The sequence below is a fragment of the Spea bombifrons genome, chromosome 8 (assembly GCF_027358695.1).
Source record: "Spea bombifrons isolate aSpeBom1 chromosome 8, aSpeBom1.2.pri, whole genome shotgun sequence".
In the NCBI taxonomy this organism is placed as follows: Eukaryota; Metazoa; Chordata; class Amphibia; order Anura; family Pelobatidae; genus Spea; species Spea bombifrons.
In genome coordinates, this window is record NC_071094.1 from 10,310,597 (window position 1) to 10,332,569 (window position 21,973).

Consider the following 21,973-nt stretch of genomic DNA (forward strand, 5'->3'; position numbering starts at 1 on the left):
TCCTCGCTTCATATATAAATGGACTGTAGTAATAAGGACTGTCCATGAAAGAGCTAAATGATGAAAGCATCCGCTCGCCTAGTATTGCAGAACAAGGTGTTTGAGCTGCTGCTCCCATGATCTGTAGGTACAAGGTCACTGCTTCCTACCCCTGCTGGTAATCAGCCAAGCAAATGGCTTACTGCCTGCCCTATCCGCCCCTCGGTGAAATACACTGTGCTACTGGAAAGCCTCTGGATCCTGCGTGTACCTGTGTGTGGAGCCGGCGCGTGTACCTGTGTGTGGAGCCGGCGCGTGTACCTGTGTGTGGAGCCGGCGCGTGTACCTGTGTGTGGAGCCGGCGCGTGTACCTGTGTGTGTACATTAGGGTGTTAACAAAATAGGGCGATGTGTCGTGTTATAGTGTGAGGCTATCTCTGTAAAGGGTTACAATGTCCTACTAATGGTGAGCAGGTATTCCTGCTGTAGGGGCTTGGAGGGGATTCCTCTTCGGTGCTCGGCTTGCTATTTGCTGACATCGGGTTGCTTATGGGCAAGGAATGCACTCCGGGAGCGCTGTATGATATAGAAGGTTCGGAGCCGTGCGAGAGGCTGACGTCCGATGTTAATGTAAGAAGCTGAGCTACGCGGGAATGTCTTGACAGATCGTTTTGCTGTCTTTGCAATGGATTTCCAGGGCTGGTGCCTGTAATATGAAGCAGGAAGTGAAGAGGCCAAAGGGAATGTTTACTTTATTCAACGTGTAATTATCTGTGCCGTGTGCTAAATCATAATTGTAGACGTCTTGGTTATTATGGCCTTTAAGGACGCGTAGACATCCAGGTTTGTGGCAACCGGTCTAAGCCGATTACCTGGCTGTCCGGTACGTTCGCTCGCTTCCTTTGTAGCATCGTTTTGAGACATAATATACACACACAATGGTAATGGGATAATCCACGCAAAGTCATTCACCGGTCATCAGATTCGTAAGGAAATTTGAAGGACCAATCCAAAATATTCTGTTTTATATGTAAGCGTGCGCTTCTTGTATGTGGGCGCCAACTGGGGACTTCGCGTGTCCACTTTCTTGAAGCGGGACAAGGATCCTACCTTAAGCCTGGCTCAAACTCCAAGATCAATAAAACCATTGATTATTTTCTGTTGACAGAAGTGAAGGTACTTTTATAATTAAGAAATCCCCAAAACTCTGTTTACGAAACAAGAGGGATGGGGAAAAAGTAATAAAGGTGATAATTGTTCGAGAAGAATGTTCAGAACATCTTTTTATCTAGCAGCTTTTTCCGGAGCCACTGAAGAGTGCCATAAAAGTGTCAAGGTCCAGTGTTCTGCCTCTTAGGCGGAAGAGAATATTGTGTATTGCGCAATTCTGTCTGCCCAGTTCATGCCCAGTTCTTAGAAATGCTAGTTGGTTGCTTTGTGACATCAGACAGCCACCCCGGGGATATGCATGTATTTGGGCACAAACGCGTTTCTCCCTTTGTGTCTGGGTTTGGCACCCCGCTCATGCCATTGGCACTGTGTAAGGGGTGCCGGTCCAAAGAAATGGGGAGAGGTTTAGGACTCAATGGTGTCAGGTATTTGTGACTTCAGTATTTTAATAAAGGGAAAAAACTAAGCTTGGGTTTCTCTTCTGTGTCCGATTTTATGTTCTTTGAAATGCCCCGACTGAAAAAGAAAAAAAAAAAAGTTGCCGTTTTTATAAAGTGCATTTAAATGAATGTGATCAGTAGATTCTGTCATTACACTACCCTATTTGCAGCACTGTGTGAGTCCTTTGTGACATATACTGCTCCATGTGTTTATTTTGATTTTTTTTTACAGTTTTGTCCCACTAAACAAACAACCCCCCCCAATGGGAAGTGTTTTGTTTGGATGTAAATGGGGAAAAAAATGTAAGAGGTAAAAATACCTCTAAAATACTCCAACCCCCCAACAAACATAGGGACAAATCTGCAAAGAATAACGCACACACCTCTAGCTCCTTCCAATGGCCCCCAATCTATAACTAAAGACCTAATATATAATCTATTTCCCGCACTCCCTGTCTGCTGATGGCAGTAAGGCGGATAGAGATAGATGGTGATCACTGATTCGCCGGTCCCAGATCACATGACTAGGCACACAAGCGGATATCTCTCGCAAACGCATGACATTCTTCGATGTCATGATGGTCTTGAATCATGAAGAAGTGGGTTTATTAATTTGTGGATTGCAATCAAATCTCATAAAGCTTCAACAAGTTACTCGGAATAGAGAAACATCAAATGCATCACAAGGACGTTTAATAATAAGAAAACCCCCCACTTCTTTGACCTCCCAACAGCAGTCTTTATAATATACATTCCAACTTTTACATACCTGTAAAAATGTCCTGTCAATCTTTAACTAGCTTGCTTACAAAAATGTGAGCGCTGCTTGTTTTTCCACCTGTAAGATCGAGTGTCCCCTCGGACAAGTCACACCGTGTTATCTTTTCATTTCTAATGTGGGTACTGTGCCTGTGATGTGTGACTAATCCATAAGTATACAGGTGTTTTTGTGCCTTTCTGTAAAGAAGCAAAGAAGAAATACACCTTGAAGTGACTAATATATTCTGTCATTGCCTCATACCCACACGAGCAGTTGTATGATGTCATTCTCCCTGCACTGAATTAATCATTTAATCCACATCTCACCGTTGGTACCATTTATAAGTGATATCTGGAAGAGAATCGTCTTTACACAAATATTTTAACCGGTTTTTTTAAAGATTCTGAGCAGAGCGTAGAAAGAACAGTAATATGCCCGGTAATCCAATGTAGTTGCCCTCTTAATAGCCTGAAGCGCACTTGGCTACAATGCTTGATTTTGATGAACGTTGCCTTACATACTGGTTGCCTTATTTGTAATATATCTATTGGGGAGTAAGTACTTTGGGGGGGGGGTCTCATTAGAAACCTCATCATCCACAATGTCATTTAGTTTTGTTTTTTAATATTTGCATGTTTTGGGGCATTTTGGGCAAGAAACCAAAATACTGTGCATATTCAGGTGTAAAGGGGTGAGAAAATGAATTGGGAAGAGCTCGGTGAAGTCGTGTGCCTTTGGTTATTGTCAGTTTTATTTGTAAATGAAAAATCCAGTGTATAAACTCTGGAATATTAGTTACAGATTGTTCTTGTTGTGCGCTTTATGGCAACCCTCATCATACCTGATTAATGCAAGGAAGTTTTACTTTACTGAGAGCGAGGTAGATAAATTGTGCAGCCTCCCAGCAGAAGCGGCTAATGCATTGAGGGAATTTAAACATGCGTGAGGTGGGCATGAAACTATCCTGAATCTAAGACAAGATCATTGACTGAGTCTTTACATCTGGAAAAAGGGGCAGTGTAGATGGACCGAAAGGTTATTATATGCTGTTTAAATTCTGCTTCTTTATCCATTCTATGTACGATGTATTGTTTATGCCTTCCTGAAGCTTAATGTTTAGGGCACGTGTGTAATATACAGTGTGTGCTGCTGGTTTAAAGAACCATTAAGCTTGTACTTAATGAAGTCATACTTCATTTCCTGTAGCTGCTACTTGACAGTTTATCAACTGTAAATGTCTTAATCCCGTAGCATCTTAGCCAGTCATCCGATGCTGGATCTCTCATCACTCCTGCAACGAGACGCTTTCATTTTGATTGACAAGTGGGATGTCACAGATGCCTGGGGCAGCATTTTGGAGGGCACCCCTGTTGGTTTTTTTTACATCCATATTACTGTCTGCATTGAGACATTACGGGTCACCCGGAGGAATGACTTAGTAACTCCTACATTGTAGACTGCTATCTAAAAACTCTTGGAGCAAAATCTAAACTGGCTTTTTCTACCAGTATGTGTCGTAACGTGCAATTTTGTAAGAATTAAGTTTGTTGCTTTGCTACATTCATTGAATCCACGCATTGTCGTATTATTGCTTTAAATCTGTGTTTCAGCGTTAATGCACACGTGGCATGGGTTCTAGTGTGTCTGTAATATTAACAAGTAGGGGCCCTGCAGTTGTGTGCCTCAGGATCTTTTACTGTGACACCAATGAGTTGTTATGAATTACGCACGGCTTGGTTTAGGGCACAGGCGGTTTAGCTTGTGACAAGTAGAATTTCCAGGTTTTGTATAAAACCGGATGCTCCGTATGTCTGTGTTTGGACTTAAAGATCGTGCAGCCTCCCTGCCCTGCGTGAGGTTTAGATGGTTAAGCTGCAGGGATCGGCTGTCACTTGTTGGTTATCTAAGCTCCTGATGATTCCAGTTGAATTCTCCCTCCTCCCCTTGATGGTTGTCATAGAAGACAAACTATTGCTTTATTTCTGCGTCTTCCAAGCGCCTATGTAGAGTATAAACTTTAACATTAAGACATTTCCACTTCCACAGAATACAGTCGATTTGAGTCAAAGATCCATGACCTCCGAGAGCAGATGATGAACAGCAGCATGAGCTCAGGGTCCGGGTCCCTCCGTACCAGCGAGAAGAGATCGCTTTATGTCAGGTAGATGCTGTGAAAGCGTTTGTACGGGACAGAAAATGTCTATGCAGTTGTATGACAGGCCATGCTTCCTAACGCTTGAATGCAGAAACCTCAGCAAGAATGGGTTGTGTATTACTCTTGAAGCAGCAATAACCCATATTCTATATGACTATAACTTCTGTATATGTGTCTCTATTTATTTTATGACTGGTTCTGCAGGTTTTTGTGACACTTCCTCTCTGCACTCCACCTTTGAGGAATGTTTCTCGTAAAATCATGTATAACCCTAAATGGCGTAGACACTTCATAATAGCCGTATGTGTTCTGTCCTCCAGAGCTCTCTTTGACTATGACCGCTCGCGGGACAGCTGCCTACCCAGCCAAGGTCTGAGTTTCTCTTATGGAGACATTCTGCATGTTATCAACGCTTCTGATGATGAATGGTGGCAGGCGAGATTGGTCACACCCCATGGAGAGAGTGAGCAGATCGGTGTTATCCCCAGCAAAAAGCGGTAAGGAGAGTCTATTTACCTTTCATCTCCAGTACGACCTTGTCATTTTTATTTACCTCTGAACCGATCCATAACCATTGTAATTAACCCTTTTTTGCAGCGTTGAGAAAAAGGAACGAGCACGGCTGAAAACTGTCAAGTTCCATGGTCGGTCGGGGATGGAGTCAAACAGGGTGCGTATTTAAGAACTAAATACCATTTATACTGTTCCTCAGAAAATGTCTGGGTTTTGAACTCTGTATGAAATGTGTAGTACAGAAACACGGATGGCTAAGCACACGGTTAGTTATATGAATAAACATGTGAAGCCACACACGGCGCTTTATTTATTGTGGTGTCGGATGAGAAGTTGATATCGCGACACCTGTTTTATAACCCCCTTTGTTTCCAAAGATAATCCTTAGTTTCCAATTTTCTCTTGTGTATAGAGCCCTTGTTATTGTGGATCCTAAAAAATGAAAACGGGCTACAGTAATGCCGTGTGGGAACGGTACACACAATATTGTTAGTGGGATAATTTAGCGTATCATGTCAGTCCCTTCCCTTTCAGCTCATCACATTATTCCATTATAGTTTCTTTTGCATGCTTTGTAAACCCATATTTTTGTGTTTATTTTTTCCCCCTTGTTTTCCACATCCTTATCCTTACTCCCATGTCTGCCCATTCTCTTCATCTGCATCATCTTGATCCCTTCTTCGTATCCCGCACCTCCATTTTCTGTGTTCTCCCACCTCCTTCACAGTCCATCAAATCCAAGCGTAAAAAGAGTTTCCGACTGTCTCGCAAGTTTCCGTTTTACAAGAACCTTGTTCAGGATTCCGACACGGCACGTAAGTAAGAGTAGAATGGTTGTGCACTGTAGTAGTGCAGGGGTGGAAGGAATGGTGGTCAGTATATATATATATATATGTTACAGCAGTATATATTTGCGTAATAAAGCACAAACTATTATAAGCTTAGTTGAGTAGAGGCCCCGTCACATTTTATTTCTGTAAGTCCGAATGATGCTTACATCTGTTTACTCGTACAAAATGTTACAAAGCAACCTGGAGATTGCTGGTGGGACAAAGTTGGTGACTTCCGTGCAGGATAAGCGTCATGGTGATGGAGTGATGTGTGGGCTGGCAGTAGAAGAAAGCAGTTGGTCCTAGTTTAGAGCATGTTGGCTCTTTAACAGCTTCATGGAGGTTCTATGTGTGCGTGTGTTTGGTATGACCAGTTAGGACAGTGCCCATGGCAGTGTAAAGTTCAGTTTATGCCATTACCAGTGTCCAAATAAGCTGTAGTGATAGATCGGTGGTTTCTCTGTAGTGAGCACAGATACGTGAACGTGTTACTAGGTCAGGTAAATGCCATGCAGGGTTGTGTCCATTTGCTGCAGTTATTCAGGAGTTCCTTGTATTGCTGTGCTGGCCTTTGCACAGGGTTGTACAGGGTTTGATCACCTTTTTGCCCTACGCTAGGCTCTAAGTGTCATCCAGGTTGCTGTAACTGCTGTGTAGGGCTGTCTTGGGAGATTCATGCTTTCCACAGATAAGTCTTCACTCGGTCTTCACATGAAATATTACACCTTTCCATGAGTCATTGGTATTTTTCATATTTCCTGATATCTGTGAAACCTCCCACCTTTCTAAAAGGCTGCTAAATACCTTCTTCTTTCCTGCTAGCTGCACACTGGAGGAGATAACACTGATTCTTTGACATCTGTTGCCTGTTTTGATTCTTCTTGTATGGCAGCTTCCTCCTAATGCTTTCTCTCTTGTTGGCTGTCTCTCACTGTCTCTGTCTTTCCTCTCTCCTGTCTGTTAATATCAGGACTTCCCTGGCTTAAGTGACGATTATTATGGATCAAAGAGTCTGAGTAAGTCCCTCAGTGTGAGGGGGTGGGGGCTCTAAGCTTATCCCAGGGTGTTTTGGGCCCATTATGCCTGTTTTGGATTGGGGGCATAGTTCATTTCTTACATTCTAGTATATTATCAACAAATATGATTGTATAAATGATCGATTTGTAGGTCCGCAAAACTAAAGTTGGAACATAAGTGTGTAAACAGCAATGCTCTCGGTTTATTTGAAGGTATTATGGGTTAATAATGTGGATGCAGTGGTTACATTTTATATTGATTTTTATTGTTATTATTCATTTGTGTAAACAAATGAACTCAATGTCACTGGAAAAAGGCATGTCATAGGTGAGGTGAAAGCTTAGACACACTGACATATTTTGATGCTCATTTCTAGTAAATTGGGGCATTCAAATCTTCTCCTGATAGTTCTTATAGTAAGTACAAAGGATTCTTAGTTTTTCCTCTTTATACTTTTTATTTAACTTTACAATTTTTCCTGTGTGGCTTCTCATTGAAACCACAGGTTGGATAGAATAGAATTGGTAGTAATAGGACCGAGCCCCGCCATTCCGATCCTCTAACTGGTTGTGATCCATTCCCGACCCCTGCTGTGTGCGTGTGTTTGATGTACCTTCCGTGCTTTGCTTTAAGTGACATACGTATTCTATTTTGTAGAGGCGGTGACATCAAATACAAGTGACAGCGAAAGCAGCTCCAGTAAGTGACCTTCTGTTGTCTACTTTTTGGAAGTTTCTGATATCAGAACAGAGCTTAACCTGTTTTGTTCCCCCCTCCCCCCACAGAGGGACAAGAAGACACTATTTTATCATATGAACCAGTGACCAGGCAAGAGAGTAAGTATTTATATATCTATATATATATTTCATATTTTGTACATATGAGGAATACGTGGTCGTTTTCTAATTCTTAGCGAAGGCTGTGTGGGAATTGAAATGTGTTATAATGTGTGAAAATAATCACCAATCTTTTTCTCTCCTAGTTCACTACACAAGGCCAGTTATCATCTTAGGTCCACTGAAAGATAGAGTTAATGATGACCTCATCTCAGAATTTCCACATAAATTTGGCTCTTGCGTTCCACGTAAGTATTCTGCCGATAGCCCCCCAATAATCTGACTTTTTACACAATTGTTTAGTGGCATTAAGAGCTTCATCTTTCTTGACAGACACTACACGGCCAAGAAGGGAGACGGAGATGGATGGCCAAGACTACCATTTTGTGGCCTCGCGAGAGCAGATGGAGAAGGATATCCAAGAAAACAAATTTATTGAAGCTGGACAGTTCAATGACAATTTATACGGGACCAGTGTCCAGTCTGTGCGCGCGGTGGCTGAAAGGGTGAGTTTGTGGGGTTCTCACATCCATAAGATGCTCACCCAGTAATGTACTGGAGGTTTGGTATTGGCTGTGATTGTGTAATTTTTTTGTCTTTTCCCAGGGAAAACACTGCATTCTTGATGTGTCTGGGAATGCAATCAAGCGATTGCAACAAGCGCAGCTATTCCCCATTGCTATTTTCATCAAGCCAAAATCTGTAGAAGCGCTTATGTAAGTATAACATTGGTGGTGGTGTCGTTATACAGCCCCCCCTCTTTGAAGTGGGCCCTGTCAGAAGATAAAGCATATTAATCCATAGCAGTCAGGAAGGTGCCTTAACCCCTTCAGGACTGGCGTTCTCATAATGCGTCTTCCCTTGAAGACCGCGCTTTTATTTAAATATTTTAATTCCGTGCTCGTGATTCGCTCGGAATTGAGGGGGCGTGGCTGCTACGGATCGCTGTGGACACCCATTGGTCCGTAGCTGGTATGTCCCGGTCTGTGGGTGACACCCAACCAGGAAGTACCAGATATGTCACCGGTAGGGAAGGGGTTAATCGTGACCAGCCATCCTTTTGTTTGTGTGAAAGATCATAATGCCTCAAGGCTTATTGGCCTATTTACTTTGGACATTGTGCTCATAAAAGCTCATTTAAAATAGATTTAAACTTTCCAGCCAATGGAAATTTTATATTTAAACAGAAGAGTCGTTAGGAAATTAAGATTAGGAGGGGGTGACTGTAATTATAAGACTAAAGCTTCCTTTTTAAACCTTTCCTTTTTTGGTGGTAGAGATTTTGATATGGATACTTTATTGCTTTTAACTTAGGGAGATGAACCGGAGGCAAACATTTGAACAGGCCCACAAGATGTTTGATAAAGCTACTAAGCTGGAGCAGGAGTTTGGAGAATATTTCACAGGTAAGGATGGCTACCAACTTTGTGTTAAGAAATGGCTGCTTTTACGGTTTCTAATTTGTAAATTAAGTGTTCTGGATATTTAGTGTTGCGGTAAAGCTGCAGGTGCCTTCATCTTATAGGTGACTGAAACCTCCAAATGGCTCCAATCATGCCATCTGAAACCATTGCCCTGCTGAGACCCAGTAACTTACAGCTTGTGACCCGGTGCTGGATCTGATCTGCAGTTTAAAGAAACCTGCATTAAAATTACATTTATTTGCTTACAACCTCAATCAATCACTGTGTTATGGAATACCGTTAACAGTGAGTGTATTGAAGTAGTAAGATTATAATATCTACAACATTAATTGTGGATTTGAATACAAAATCTTAAAATATTGCAATCTAACTAGAAACACCAGGTGACGTAAAACACATTGGGTGCTAGACCTGTGCATTCCGATTAGTACAAATTTTAACAACTTTTGCTAAATTCGCCAATTCATACAGATGTCCAAGAAAGATTAGAATTTTCCTTTGATTCCCCCCCCCCTCACTCTCACCCTACCTTCACTGGCCACTGCTCTTCCCTCTCCTTATCTGCTGCCCTGTCTTCGCTTCTCAGTCTCCATTCCTTCCGCAACAGGACTGAGCCTTCGTGCAAACCATGAAGTCAACCTCTCGCCCGTTCCTTCAGCTGGGAGAGGTTGTTCCCGTGGTGTGCTTGGAGGCTCTACCCTGTTGCAGAAGTACTCTGAGGAGCAGCGAAGAACGCAGACAGAGAACCGGTATCTGAGACGGGCCGGTAAAGTGGTTGTCAGATAAGATTGGGAGACAGTGTGTGAATGAATAAAGACAGCAAATTGTTTCCAGAAAAAGAAGAAAAAAACTAAACTGAAAATGTGTTCAAATAGTTTTTGATCCATATGTGCTCCTTATATGCTTTAACATGTGCTTATGAGTAAACACCATAACACATTTATTCCTCCTCCAGTATTTCTGCTTGTTGGATTTTTAGTGTGTATAGTGTAACTTCCTGTATATAAATACATGTGTATGACATTGTGAACATGAAAATGTGTCCTCGCCCCCTTCTCTCTTCTGCATATAATAATGGCAAACAATAATTAATGTCTCCTCTCCACAGCCATCGTACAGGGGGATTCACTGGAAGAAATCTATAATAGAATCAAGCAGATAATTGAAGATCATTCTGGACATCACATCTGGGTTTCATCCCCCGAAAAACTCTAAGTCTCCTTTTAAATGGATATTGGATAATTAACCCCCACCATACTCCTCTACCCACGCCCCAAGAAAATAGGAGGTTCTGACTGCATTCTTCTACCATCAAACACAAGGAGTTTTGATCCCTTTTGGGTGTCCCAGAAAGCCATCGGTCCCAGGAAAATCCCATTTGTCTGAAGCTATACGGATCCAACGGTGAATGTTCTGCTGGGCACTAAACAAAATCCCTTCTCTTGTTTGAGCCGAGAGGGAAAAGAACTTTGAACATTTTAGTTAAAAACAGAAATGCAAAAAGGGAAAAGGAATAGAAGATGCAATGTCCTCCCAACTATAAAAGTAACCCCTCCTTTATCACACTTACCCCTGCTGGGTTGGAAGAAGGCATATTTATATACCTATAAATATATATATAATGTGTGTATGTGTGTGCGCGTGTGTATATATAATTTATATATGATTATATATATATTATATATATTTTGGCTGTGATGGGATATTGGTCCCTGCTATTCTATTGTTTTTGTAAGGGATTTTTTTTTCCTGTGATTGGTAGAGCTTTAGTCTCTGCCTGGTACTATATCGCCTGCCCGCCACGGCTGGATTTGCTCAGGCTGGGTATGTGGTAACATTTTTAAATGTGGTTGCACCAAACTTAAGGGAGAGCGTGGATCAGGGATCTGGCTGCCTGCTTGCTGCTTGTCAAGTCTAAAGTGTCTCTCCTAGGTACACTGAACTTCATAGAAGACTGAAAACTGACCCAATGTGCATTATTTTTAGGAACTGAGATTTTTAAACCATAAGCAGATGTGTACAGAGAAGACCCACTATGGTTATCCTTGTACTGTATATCTGCAGGAAGGAGGCTTTTTAACTGACATGACTCGAAACCAGGACTTTAAAAGGATACGGTCTGAATGAGAAACAACTGCTTTGACAAGCTGTGATCAGACGGCACCCCTGTGGCTGCTATTGGCTCCTAAAAATGTCTGCAGAGCTTTTTGTTGCAGTGCTGATCCATATGGCATTTACATTTTATTTTCTGGTTGGAGAGCTTTTTTTTTTTCACCATTTTCCCTATTTTTTTTTTTTTTTTTTTTATTTAAAATTTTGAGGGGGAGTTCCCTACAGGGATTTGCACGCGATTCTATCCAGGGGCGCACGGACACTTCCATTCTGCCGGTCATATAACGAACCTCAAGACCACAGGATGTATCGGTTCCAAGGACTTATCTGATTATTTTGATCTAGACGCCAAGAGGATGATAAGGGAAAGCAGCAAGAAGAATATTTGAGGTGTAGACGCTGCCTTGAGTAGGATGACCGAACTAGTGGCTCTAAACTCGATGTTGGCAAAAACGCATTCCTTTATAACTTTTTTTTTTTTTGTTGTTGTTTTTTTTGCTTTTGTTCATCCAGTTATGTTGTATTGCCATACATGCATTTTTCATGGTAGCTTAATTTTTAACTGAACGGGTATAAAATCCTTTGTTCTAATTTTTGTTTTTAATATTTATTTTTTAGAAAAATATTCTGCCATTTAAGAACACATTTAAATACTTGTGAGCCTGGGAAGAAATGAGTATAAGAAGAAATTTAGTCTTAAGTTAGGGAGCAATTTGTTTTCCCTTTTCTCCTGTTTTGACACCCCTTCCTTTAATATTTTTACCTGCACTGTATATGTGGAAAGGAAAACCTCGTCGGCTTTATTTCCCCACTTCCCTTCTGCTCGGCGCTGCGCTGCTATGTTCACTTAAAAGAACAATGGAAATCCTAATGTATTTAATGGGATGTTCTCAAGGCGGATTCATCTGATCTGCAGGAAGGCGGCGAATTCGGTGGTACGCCGTGTATGGCTTTGCAGGCAGCAGAGGGCTAGCTCAATGTGATCTATGGTACCCTTTAATTAGACGTTTAGAGGACCTGCAGTTGTGCGATATTGAGAAGCCACAAGTGTAAGGGTTCCCTATATCTCTGAGCCAATTTAGAGCAGTTATGAGCTGCGTTATAGTTGGGTCTGACATGACTTTCAACAACTGCTGATTTGTCAGCACCACTTGCCATTTTATCTTATGAACATCACTGATACTTGATTAATGGGTTAGCGGGTCCCTAAAACACAATTTTTGTACAACTCTGTGCCAATTTGCATAATTATACTTTGAAAGAGCTGAAATTGTAGAGTGGAGACAAACTCTTTCGAAGCTCATTATGACATTCACTAAAGCTCAGGGTCCCTTCCCAATGTGATGGGTGTTATTTCTTAATATTGACGCTGCAGAACTCACACTGTTTAAGCTGAACCTACTTTTGGTGGCGCTGTAAACCAGCTGGTATTTCTGGTTTGTCCTGCACTTTCAGATGGTGGTAGTGTAGGGCTATTCACTTTAGGGCTATATATTTGTTGCTTGCTTAAGATGATGAACTAATCACAGTGGCTGGGAGTGGATTAAAGTTACAGAAGGTATGTAGCTCGAGGCAGAGATCGATCTTATGGCTATCGTGGGGGGGGTCAAAGCTTCTTTCTTTGGGGGAAATCTGATTTTAGCTAATTGCTTCCACCTGCTCTCTGTCTAGCCATGTCAATGTGTTTGGACAGAGCATGGATTTTTATCATGTAGTACGATTGAGGCAGGCGGGGGGACTGGTACCAATGTGTAGTTGTTAAACTTTTTATATATATATATAAATATTCTGTATCCCTGTCTTACCCCTTCCTTGAAGTGTAATTTACAGCAAAGCAGAACTGAAATGGAAATCTGATTGTTTAAAGAAACGCTGGTATACCCAGGAGGCACATATATTTTTTAATAAACGGAGTTGCTATGAGTTCAGACAACTTTTTTTTTTTTTTCTTTTTACTTTTTGCATGGTCTCTCCAGTCATTTATACTACACTATTGTATAGGATTTTGCTGCTCAGCACTGTGAAAGTTGTCTAAGAAGTCTGCATTAACACAAGTCAGTCTAACAACGTTGCACACAACAGCTAAAGCGGAGGACAGAAACTCCTGTGTAGGGAGCTTTCCAAGGCTTGTAAAAGAGCGGTTTCGAGTCGCAGCATCTGAAGTGCCCTGACTAAATATGGGTCACTACTATAAACACAACTGAAACGGTTTTAAGAAATGTCCATATGAAAGTATTTGTCTTAGATCTCTGTAAGACTTACTGACCAATCTACAAGTAAAGAGGAGATAATTGCAAAAGTCAAGTTTTGCTTGTTTTTCCTTTAAGGATTTTAGTGCAACAACTAGGGGAGGAAGAGTTCCCCAAACCAATGCGTGAGTTTGAAAATCTCCAAGCTGTTCTCACTACTCCATCTCACCACAACTTGTAGATTAGTGATTGATACAAAACCTAGACCTTTAGGTGGGTTGCTCAATACTATATCTGGTTACTAAGTGTCTCAACTTCATCCAAAATCCCTCAGACCTGTTTTGGTATTGTAATTGTTGACTGTACATTGCAGGCATTTTATAATTTAGCTCCGCCTCACTGACAAATTTACACAGGCAGCTTGGTGTCCTGACATGCACAGCTTGGTCTTAGCAGGGTGTGTTTTAAGCCAAAGATGGGATGTTAATTTCATATTACAGAGTATCAAACGTGGACAGCCCTACCTCTCTGATGGCTGGCAATCTCTGTATGGCATGATAGATGAGCTCTATTCTGTTAGCATACCAAAAGAATGCTACCCATTTCATGGAAGATAAACTAGAACTATCATATGAACTATTATATCTAAGTGACCCATTTTATTATTATTATTATTCAAATGCATAGCAAGGATTCTGGAGAACCCATCCATGAATCTGCACTGTTTCCCTACTCCGTTTAGAAGTGTTAGGTGAAACCCAGCTCCCGAGCAGCAGTGCAGACACGTGGCTACTTGCCTCCAGTCGGGTCTAGCACTGGCGGGTGTGGGAATTCCAGGGGGGTCTAGTGTCTGACGCCTGTGCATTTGGTGCTCAGCAGGAGCGCTCTCTTGTCTGCTTCTAGTAGTTGAAGCTGTCCGGAATCCAAAAGAGAGGTGAGGACAAGAAGGGGCTTATTTCTTGCAAGTTAAAATACATTTTAAAAAAGCATACTTAACTTAATTGGTAATATACTTAAATATATACTTCCCTTGTTGGTGATGCTGCTTTCTCAAAAAAAAAAAAAAAAAAAGATATAGACACACACACCTATCTTTTAAATATGGTGTGCTCTTCATGCACACTAAGAAGCAGGACCAGTCCTAATTTCAGCTGCCTCTTACTGGGATATAATGTGTTTTAGCTGAGGAGTATTTTGTTCTAACCAACCTGTGGCAGAATGTGCATTCTTATCTGACTTGTTTAAGATAACGCTGCACTAGGCAGCGGAGCACCGATGATGAGCTCCTTCATGATAAGGCACAGTGTGGGCAGCCAATGATCCGTGGCATAGAGGTAAATACCCAGATGCCTGCTACTGCATCCGTATGTTTACTACTACATATAGTGGAAAGCCAATTATATTTCTCCTCTTTCCCCTATGCTTTAGTGAATGAATTGGGGGTGCATAAGCAACACATTGTTTTTAAATGTTTTTCAGCTAAAATGCCTTTATTGTACCAAGGATTAGCAGTGCTGGGAGGAAGCCAAGCTCACATTTTCGCTCTGCTTTCAGAGGAGTCTGTGAATCAGGTATTATTTTGTGAACATTCTGTTTATCTTCCTTTACACCACCGCTAAACATACTTGAAGCCCAATCCCAATGTTTCTATATTAGATACCATTCTGTTAAATGAAAAAAGACTCCAGCACTGCATTAACATTTATAAATAACAATGTACTGATTGCAACACAGTAAATGCACAATACTTTTTATCTGTTGTACAGAAATACTAACGCATATTAAGGAATACAGTTACAGTTCAAAATGCAACATGGTTATTGTTGATAGAGTAAGAGATAAAACTGCTAAAGGTCAGTGAGGTAAAACTTCTGAGGACCTACTCTTCATTAGGAAGGACTCTTTTCGCTTTATCCACTTGGTCCAGTATCTCACTGTACAGACCAACCATCTTTTTAAAGAGGGGAAAATGGGGGTTAGTACTGTATGTCCCTGCATTTTTGGCAGTCTCGCCACGTATATGCTTAGATATCTGATAAGCACTAAATAAATCAGTTATAATTTGACACACATGCCAAACATTTTCTTCTTTACTATATATATATATATATATATATATATATATATATATATATATATATATATATATATAATTTCTTGATATCAAATTATAGAATAATAGACTGCTTATTAATTGAGTACACAATTCTTCCTGTGTCTAAAGGTAAAGTTAGGGCACCCAGCATTTCTACAGGATCATGTTGAACATCTTGTGTGGCTGCCTTATGATTAATCCAGCAATGCTACAAATTAAGCCCAGCAAGAAGAACTTAGGCAATAACCGTAAAGGACTTTTTATTGAAGGAGAATCAAGGTTAAGCAAAAATGCTTAAAAAAAAAATAAAATAAGTTTTTAGGTACAAACACATTCAGTAAAAAAAAAAAAAAGGGTTAATCTCACGCTAAAAAAATGTTCACAGCCAAGTCCCTTTTGTACATACCTGATTCTCATAACTGCTCTTTAAATCCCCAAGGTAGTTCAGCAGGCGCATGGCCAATGCACACCAACGCTCAGCATCTGCGTATTTTTTCAAGCTATACTGGCAGATACCTGTATTCCAGGACTGGGTCATTAACCATAAAGTTTCAAGCTCTGGATAGTCCTCCTGGGGGAAAAAACACACAGTATAATTTTAAAAGTTGGATGGCAGTCCAAACCAGCATTTTTACCTAGAGAAAAACTACATTTTTAATTTTTTTCAGGATAACTTAAGATACCTAGTTGTAGGTAGACTACATTCTAATATTTCCCTTACTTTTACGGTTTGATTTAGAATGTAACAAACTGAATACTTTTCTGAAAAACTCCATCACCTTACTAAATGTATCCAATAGCTGGGGTAGGACATACACATACATAGCAAACATACAAAGTTTACAATACACAGTATAGCACATGGAACGCACATGCTACAGGAAGAGGTTAAATTATGTATTTGTGATAAAGACAAACTCTAGGTAGAACATATATATGTCTAAGTATGTCAACTTTTTTTTTGTTTTTTACCAACCACTTGATCTCATAATACGTCAGGCATTTTAACATCCCCTTCCACCTACAGTATCTGTTACCATACTGTACTGCCTGCACCATGGCCTGGTTGTTGCTTGAAGGCAGGGATCAGATTGAAATTTTATAATGGGGGGGGTAATAGAAAAGCTCTTGACTTCCATCTAGATGAGGTTAGGTGGCTGCCACTCAGCTTGGTAGCTGATCAGAATCCTCTCCTACACCACAGTTTTAGAACCCAGAGAGCTACTAAACATGATATATGTAGTTGCCCCTCAAAGGTTTAAATGTTGGATAATAGAGTTTGCAGGAATCTATCATAAGCAAACTTTCTTTGTCTTAGGGATGAGCATAACCACCTAGCAAAGCTAGTGGGTATGCAGCAGCCTCTCGGAGTTACATTTCCAAGCTGAAAATGCCTGCGCTGCGCTCGTGTACAGCAACAGCATTTCAGCCAATCAGGTGATCAGGACGGCCATGCTGAGCGCGGGAGCTCTGACCAATTCTGATTTTAAAAATGGGAAACCGATAACTCATCCAGTAGAACCCACTCTATATTGGTTGTATAGGGAGAGGTATTAGCAGTAGGAAGAGGGAAGTGCTCATGCCGCTGTACAGATCACTGGTGAGACCTCACTTGGAGTATTGTGTACAGTACTGGAGACCATATCTCCAGAAGGATATAGATATGTTGGAGAAAGTGCAGAGAAGGGCTACTAAAATGGTTTATGGATTACAAAATAAACCTTACCAGGACAGGTTAAAGGATCTTAACCTATATAGCCTGGAAAAAAGACGGGACAGGGGGGATATGATAGAAACATTTAAATACTTAAAGGGAATCAACAAAGTAAAGGAAGAAAGTTTATTTAAAAGAAGAAATAAAACCGCAACAAGAGGACACAAGCATAAACTAGAGGGGCAAAGGTTTAATGGTAACATCAGAAAATATTACTTTACGGAAAGGGTAGTGGACGCATAGAATAGCCTCCCAGTGGAAGTGGTAGATGTTAATACAGTAAAGTCATTTAAGCAAGCATGGGATAGGCATAATGCCAAGCTAGATATAGGATAAGGGCAAGTACTAAAGGAGAGTACTCAGAGGTTGGGCAGACTGGATGGGCCTTCTGGCTCTTATCTGCCGTCACTTTCTATGTTTCTATGTTTCTAAGATAAAGCGGTCTGTATACCGTCTCTCCTTAAGAAAAAGCTAAACAAATAAAGTACCATGTAAATTAAGAATTAACACACAATGGCAATGAACCTGCAAAAACATTTAACAACATATCCCATAATAAAGGGAAACTCAGGCAATTCAATATGCTAACAGCCCTGAATCAGTAATAGAAGAAAACAGTGTAACAAAAGCCAAGTCCTGTAAACTTACAAATAGTAACACAATAAATGTAACAAAGCTATCCATAAAAAGTAGTTAAAAAACCTTGGAAAGAGTCTTTGTGAGAAGTATCAAGCCTCCCACCAAAGGAGCATCTGCAAGTGCCTTAGGGTCCATTAAATCTTTTTAGGAGGGTCCTTGGTCTGCTAATCTTGTCTTAGAGGACAGTTGTAATCTAAGAAGACCCATTCATGGATAATTAGGAGGAACACACACTATAGTATCTTAAAATGCACTACAATAATAAACCCAACCACCAGCAGGCACCAACACAAGCCAGGGAGAGAGGGATGGGCGCTGTTGCTAGGTGGTTATGTTCATCCCTAGGACAAAGAAAGTTTGCAGATCATAGATTCCTGCAAACTCTATTTTGTCCCTCCGGGAGGCATAACCACCTACTGGTGGTGGTTCTAACTGGTGGTGGTTCTAAGGAACGTTCCACTTCAGACGGTCTCCAGTAAAACAAGTCTTACAGGAGGACCATCTTGCAGCTTTCAAAATAGTTGGAAGAGGGAGACCTCCTGCAGCTGCTTTCACTGCCTTCATAGATCGACCCGTGAAGATAGTGACATCAATGCCCGCAGCAGACAGAATCCAACCCCTGATTGTGTTAACCTTAGCAGGACGAAAAGGTTTCCTGCTGGAAGCTTTCAAAAGTACCATCTTTGAGGCTAGTAAAGTTGATGCAGTGGGTTGATAAGAAGAACCATCTCTATCTACCTTATCCAACATAAATAACAGGGGTCCAACAGCATCAGTAAATCTTAAACTGAGTATTGCAAAGTGTCTGATCCATGGTATCCGCAGACATTTCTCCCAGTAATAGAAAGCACTCCACTTCTGGAGCTATCAATGCTTGAAGATCTGGAATGCCAATATGGTTCCCGAGGAGGACAGCATCCTCTTTAACTAATGGGGATCAAAAGGCCAATTTTGCAAAGTCCCTGGCTTCTGACTCCTGCTCCATAGCCATCTAGAATCAAACAATTTTGAAGGTAGCACTTTACCCAAAGGGCCAACCCTAGTCATTTGAATATTGCTCAGCTTCCCTCTTTCAGTGGAAGTTGCTGAGCGGACCGCATCCAATGACACCCAATAAATTTCAGGCGACCCCTGTCTGGAACCGGAACGACTTAGGGAGGAAGACTGAGCAAACGCCCGAGAGGAGGAACGTGCCGAACTACCAGCGCTCCAACGAGCCTTGTCCCTTTTGTGGGAAATGTGTTTAGAAAACTCAAACGAAGAAAACACATATTTCCTTCTTATAGGTACTGTCCTTTTAAGACTTTTCTTACTCAAACAAGTATGAGGGGAAAGGACCAAAATCCTGTTCCTCAGATGAGGGAAGGTATCCCTTTTTAATTCTTTTAACTGAAACTGAGACTGTATCCTCAGAAGAAGAGGACAGGTCCCTGGCAAGAAAGGCTCTCTTATGGAGCCTTTTCACATTGATGGGGCTTCTCCTATCTGCCACAGATAAAGCGTCCTCCATCAACGTTGCCATCTACTCAGCACGGCTGCCCTGATTGGCTGAAACACTGTTGCTGTGCACAAGCACAAGGATGTAATACTGGGCTATCCAACAGATAGGAATTATACTGGAATAACAGCCAGAGAACTATCACCTTTACTTACATTGTTGGTACCAAAATTTTAGTTAGAGGTGGATATATTACAGTACTTGAGCAAAACCCTCCAATCATAACAGGCACTGTGCTGGGCTCAAGCCCACCCTGGCTCACCAAGTCTTACATTACCAACTGGAAAGGTACTGGTTGGCATCCACAGGTCAACAGGTGTAAACGAGCCAAGACCTATATTATGCAGCATGGATACTTACAAAGCAAAAGCACATTGTTTATGATCAGGTACCATTAATTTGCCTATTAGGGATACTTGATAAGAAGTGATATATGGAGGTAAATGTTTTTAATAAGAAGGCCAGAGATGTCCCTCCCCGTAGCTGAAATGCTCCAGTGTATGTATACTGCGTGTTGTGCTGTACTCACACAGCTGGTGAGGACTGCAAGTGCTTCTTGGTAGTACTTCCACACCTCCTCTTGGACACAGGTCTCAAGGCCTCCTGCACTCTCAGGTGAACTTAGCTTTATCAGACTGTGCAGACATTTACTGGGGGTAGAAAACAGTATTACAGCTCTACATGTTTCACTTACAAGCTGGCTCTTGTATTACATATCTCAGTAATCTTCGTAAAAGCATTTTCTCAAAGTATGATTTTTCTATCCACGTGCTATAACGTGCTAGGCGAGTCGCACTTCTGTGAGGATGTGTCTATGTAAGGGATGCTTGATTCCCATGCAGAAACGCTTATGAGTTCTTGTAATACAGACTTATTGAAATATGAAAGCCTTAAATACAAAGTCCCACAAGTCAATTTGCCTGTAAGACTGGATGTGTTGCCAGTGATGGTAGACAAAGCTACTTCCTGACAGAAATCATTATAGAGTTCATCTGTTTGCTAAAAAGAGAAAATAATGCTATTACGCAACTTTATAGTAATCAAAAATGCTCTAAAGTTTGATCAAGAATTTTATAAATCCTACATTTCTAACTCTTGTCTCTCTCATTCCCAGAAATATCTGTACATATCTATCTATCAGCATGCCACTTCTCAAGATCTATGCGCTGTTAACTTTAAGGCAGAAAGTCTCTTAAATGTATTACCTAAACTTGGTGACATCTAGTGGGTCCTGTTTCTTCAGGATAGCTAGCACTCCCCTCAGTGCACGCTTGCAAATAGATGGGTAGTATGCTGGGGTTTCCATAGATAAATCTTCAGAAAGACCAAAGAGTAGTTTAGTAGTGTGTGTAAAACACATACATCTACATAAACTCTGTATGTCATTAATACAGATGGTGCAGTAAGGGAATTGGAGTTCAAAGTGTCTCGGTCAAAAAGGGCTGGACAAGTTCCTATTTACTTCATGAATGAATGACAAAATTGGAAAAGTTAGTTAGTTGAAACATCATTTTTGGAATGGCTGAACAATTCTTTTATGTTGGAATAATCTCCTGATTTAGAAGCACACCACTTTTTCTTTTATTACATATGCCAGTAAAAGGTGATGTGCTTCTAAATCAGGGGGATGCAATGAAAAGCTGAAATATGGAGTAATAGTAAGGGGCATTGTATGGCACGACAACATAGGAACTCATCAGGGTCAGGTTATTCATGCTCTTCACGCAGTGAAGGCAGGGCAACTGTGTGAGGTACACTGAAGATAGTAGAGAAAGGGAGAGACCAAAGGGATGGGGACAGAGAGAAGGAGAGTGGATGGACGTTTTAAGGGGTCACTAGTAAAGGCATTAGAGGAATCATCAGTCAGGGAGGTTCCTTTCCACCCCAAATCAAAGGCTTCTGATTAAAATCTTTCTGCAAAGCTGGATATTTTTTCTTTAAACTCTTGGCATCACATTATTCAGAAATAAGTTTCAGTATTCCTTTCAACAACATGTTCGGTGTTTACCCTTAAGTAGCATATCTAAAAAACAAATGTGCATGTGTAAGAGTATGGTGTTAGCATGAGTATGTGTATGTGTTAATTTTTGGTGTTAGCATGTCAGATGTGAGCCTAGGGTTAGCAGTGAGAACGGCAGTAGGGACAGTGTGCTTGCAGGGCAATATTAAACTACCAAGAGTTGAGTCCCTCTTGATTCAGCTCTGCAGCACATGTTGTGGGAAACCTTTTTAACTCAAGCTCAGGTTATGCTCTTATCTGCATTACTCTTAGGCTAATTATCAGGCCAACTTGGTATTAAGTTAATAGACATGTGATGAAATGGAAACTACATTAATTTGTCCATGCACATACGGGCTGGCTGCCAGGACATCCACATAGACAGCAGCACACGTCCTTACATTGCACATCTTAAAACACAATCAAGATCTGCATAAAGGTCACCTACATGCAATGGTTTCCAAAGTCTTGATTTCAAGTTTGGGCAGCTCCCACACCGATTCAAAAATGTTCTCCAGCCTTGGGTCATTCAATTTGGCTCGGATTTCAAATTCATAAAGGAGCAAAAGGATCTCTGTGGGATCTTGAGAGAAATCCCCTGTG

The 21,973-nt window shown here is 41.1% G+C and overlaps 2 protein-coding genes across 7 annotated transcripts in view; one reads left to right on the top strand and one right to left on the bottom strand.

Annotated features, from left to right (window-relative positions):
* The window catches only part of DLG3 (discs large MAGUK scaffold protein 3), a 65,629-nt gene extending 53,802 nt beyond the window's left edge, over positions 1 to 11,827 (top strand). For 4 of the 6 annotated variants that reach the window (XM_053473955.1, XM_053473957.1, XM_053473960.1 and 1 more), the window contains 11 exons: positions 4,396 to 4,510; positions 4,825 to 5,001; positions 5,102 to 5,174; positions 5,745 to 5,832; positions 7,522 to 7,563; positions 7,650 to 7,700; positions 7,847 to 7,948; positions 8,034 to 8,206; positions 8,307 to 8,416; positions 9,015 to 9,106; positions 10,233 to 11,827. In XM_053473955.1, coding sequence (XP_053329930.1) covers positions 4,396 to 4,510; positions 4,825 to 5,001; positions 5,102 to 5,174; positions 5,745 to 5,832; positions 7,522 to 7,563; positions 7,650 to 7,700; positions 7,847 to 7,948; positions 8,034 to 8,206; positions 8,307 to 8,416; positions 9,015 to 9,106; positions 10,233 to 10,339 — 1,130 coding nt within the window. In that variant the 3' untranslated portion in view covers positions 10,340 to 11,827. Of the gene's footprint in view, positions 1 to 4,395; positions 4,511 to 4,824; positions 5,002 to 5,101; positions 5,175 to 5,744; positions 5,833 to 6,817; positions 6,864 to 7,521; positions 7,564 to 7,649; positions 7,701 to 7,846; positions 7,949 to 8,033; positions 8,207 to 8,306; positions 8,417 to 9,014; positions 9,107 to 10,232 lie in introns of all 6 variants that reach the window. The other 2 variants (XM_053473956.1, XM_053473959.1) reach the window with 1 other exon arrangement.
* Positions 11,828 to 15,158: 3,331 nt separating this feature from the next.
* TEX11 (testis expressed 11) overlaps positions 15,159 to 21,973 on the bottom strand; it is a 31,688-nt gene continuing 24,873 nt past the window's right edge. Inside the window, exons 27-31 of the mRNA XM_053473342.1 lie at positions 21,819 to 21,968; positions 20,577 to 20,685; positions 19,901 to 20,021; positions 15,927 to 16,088; positions 15,159 to 15,376 (exon numbers count right to left, since the gene is read on the bottom strand). Of these exons, the coding sequence (XP_053329317.1) occupies positions 15,305 to 15,376; positions 15,927 to 16,088; positions 19,901 to 20,021; positions 20,577 to 20,685; positions 21,819 to 21,968 (614 nt within the window). The 3' untranslated portion in view covers positions 15,159 to 15,304. The remainder of the gene's footprint in view (positions 15,377 to 15,926; positions 16,089 to 19,900; positions 20,022 to 20,576; positions 20,686 to 21,818; positions 21,969 to 21,973) is intronic.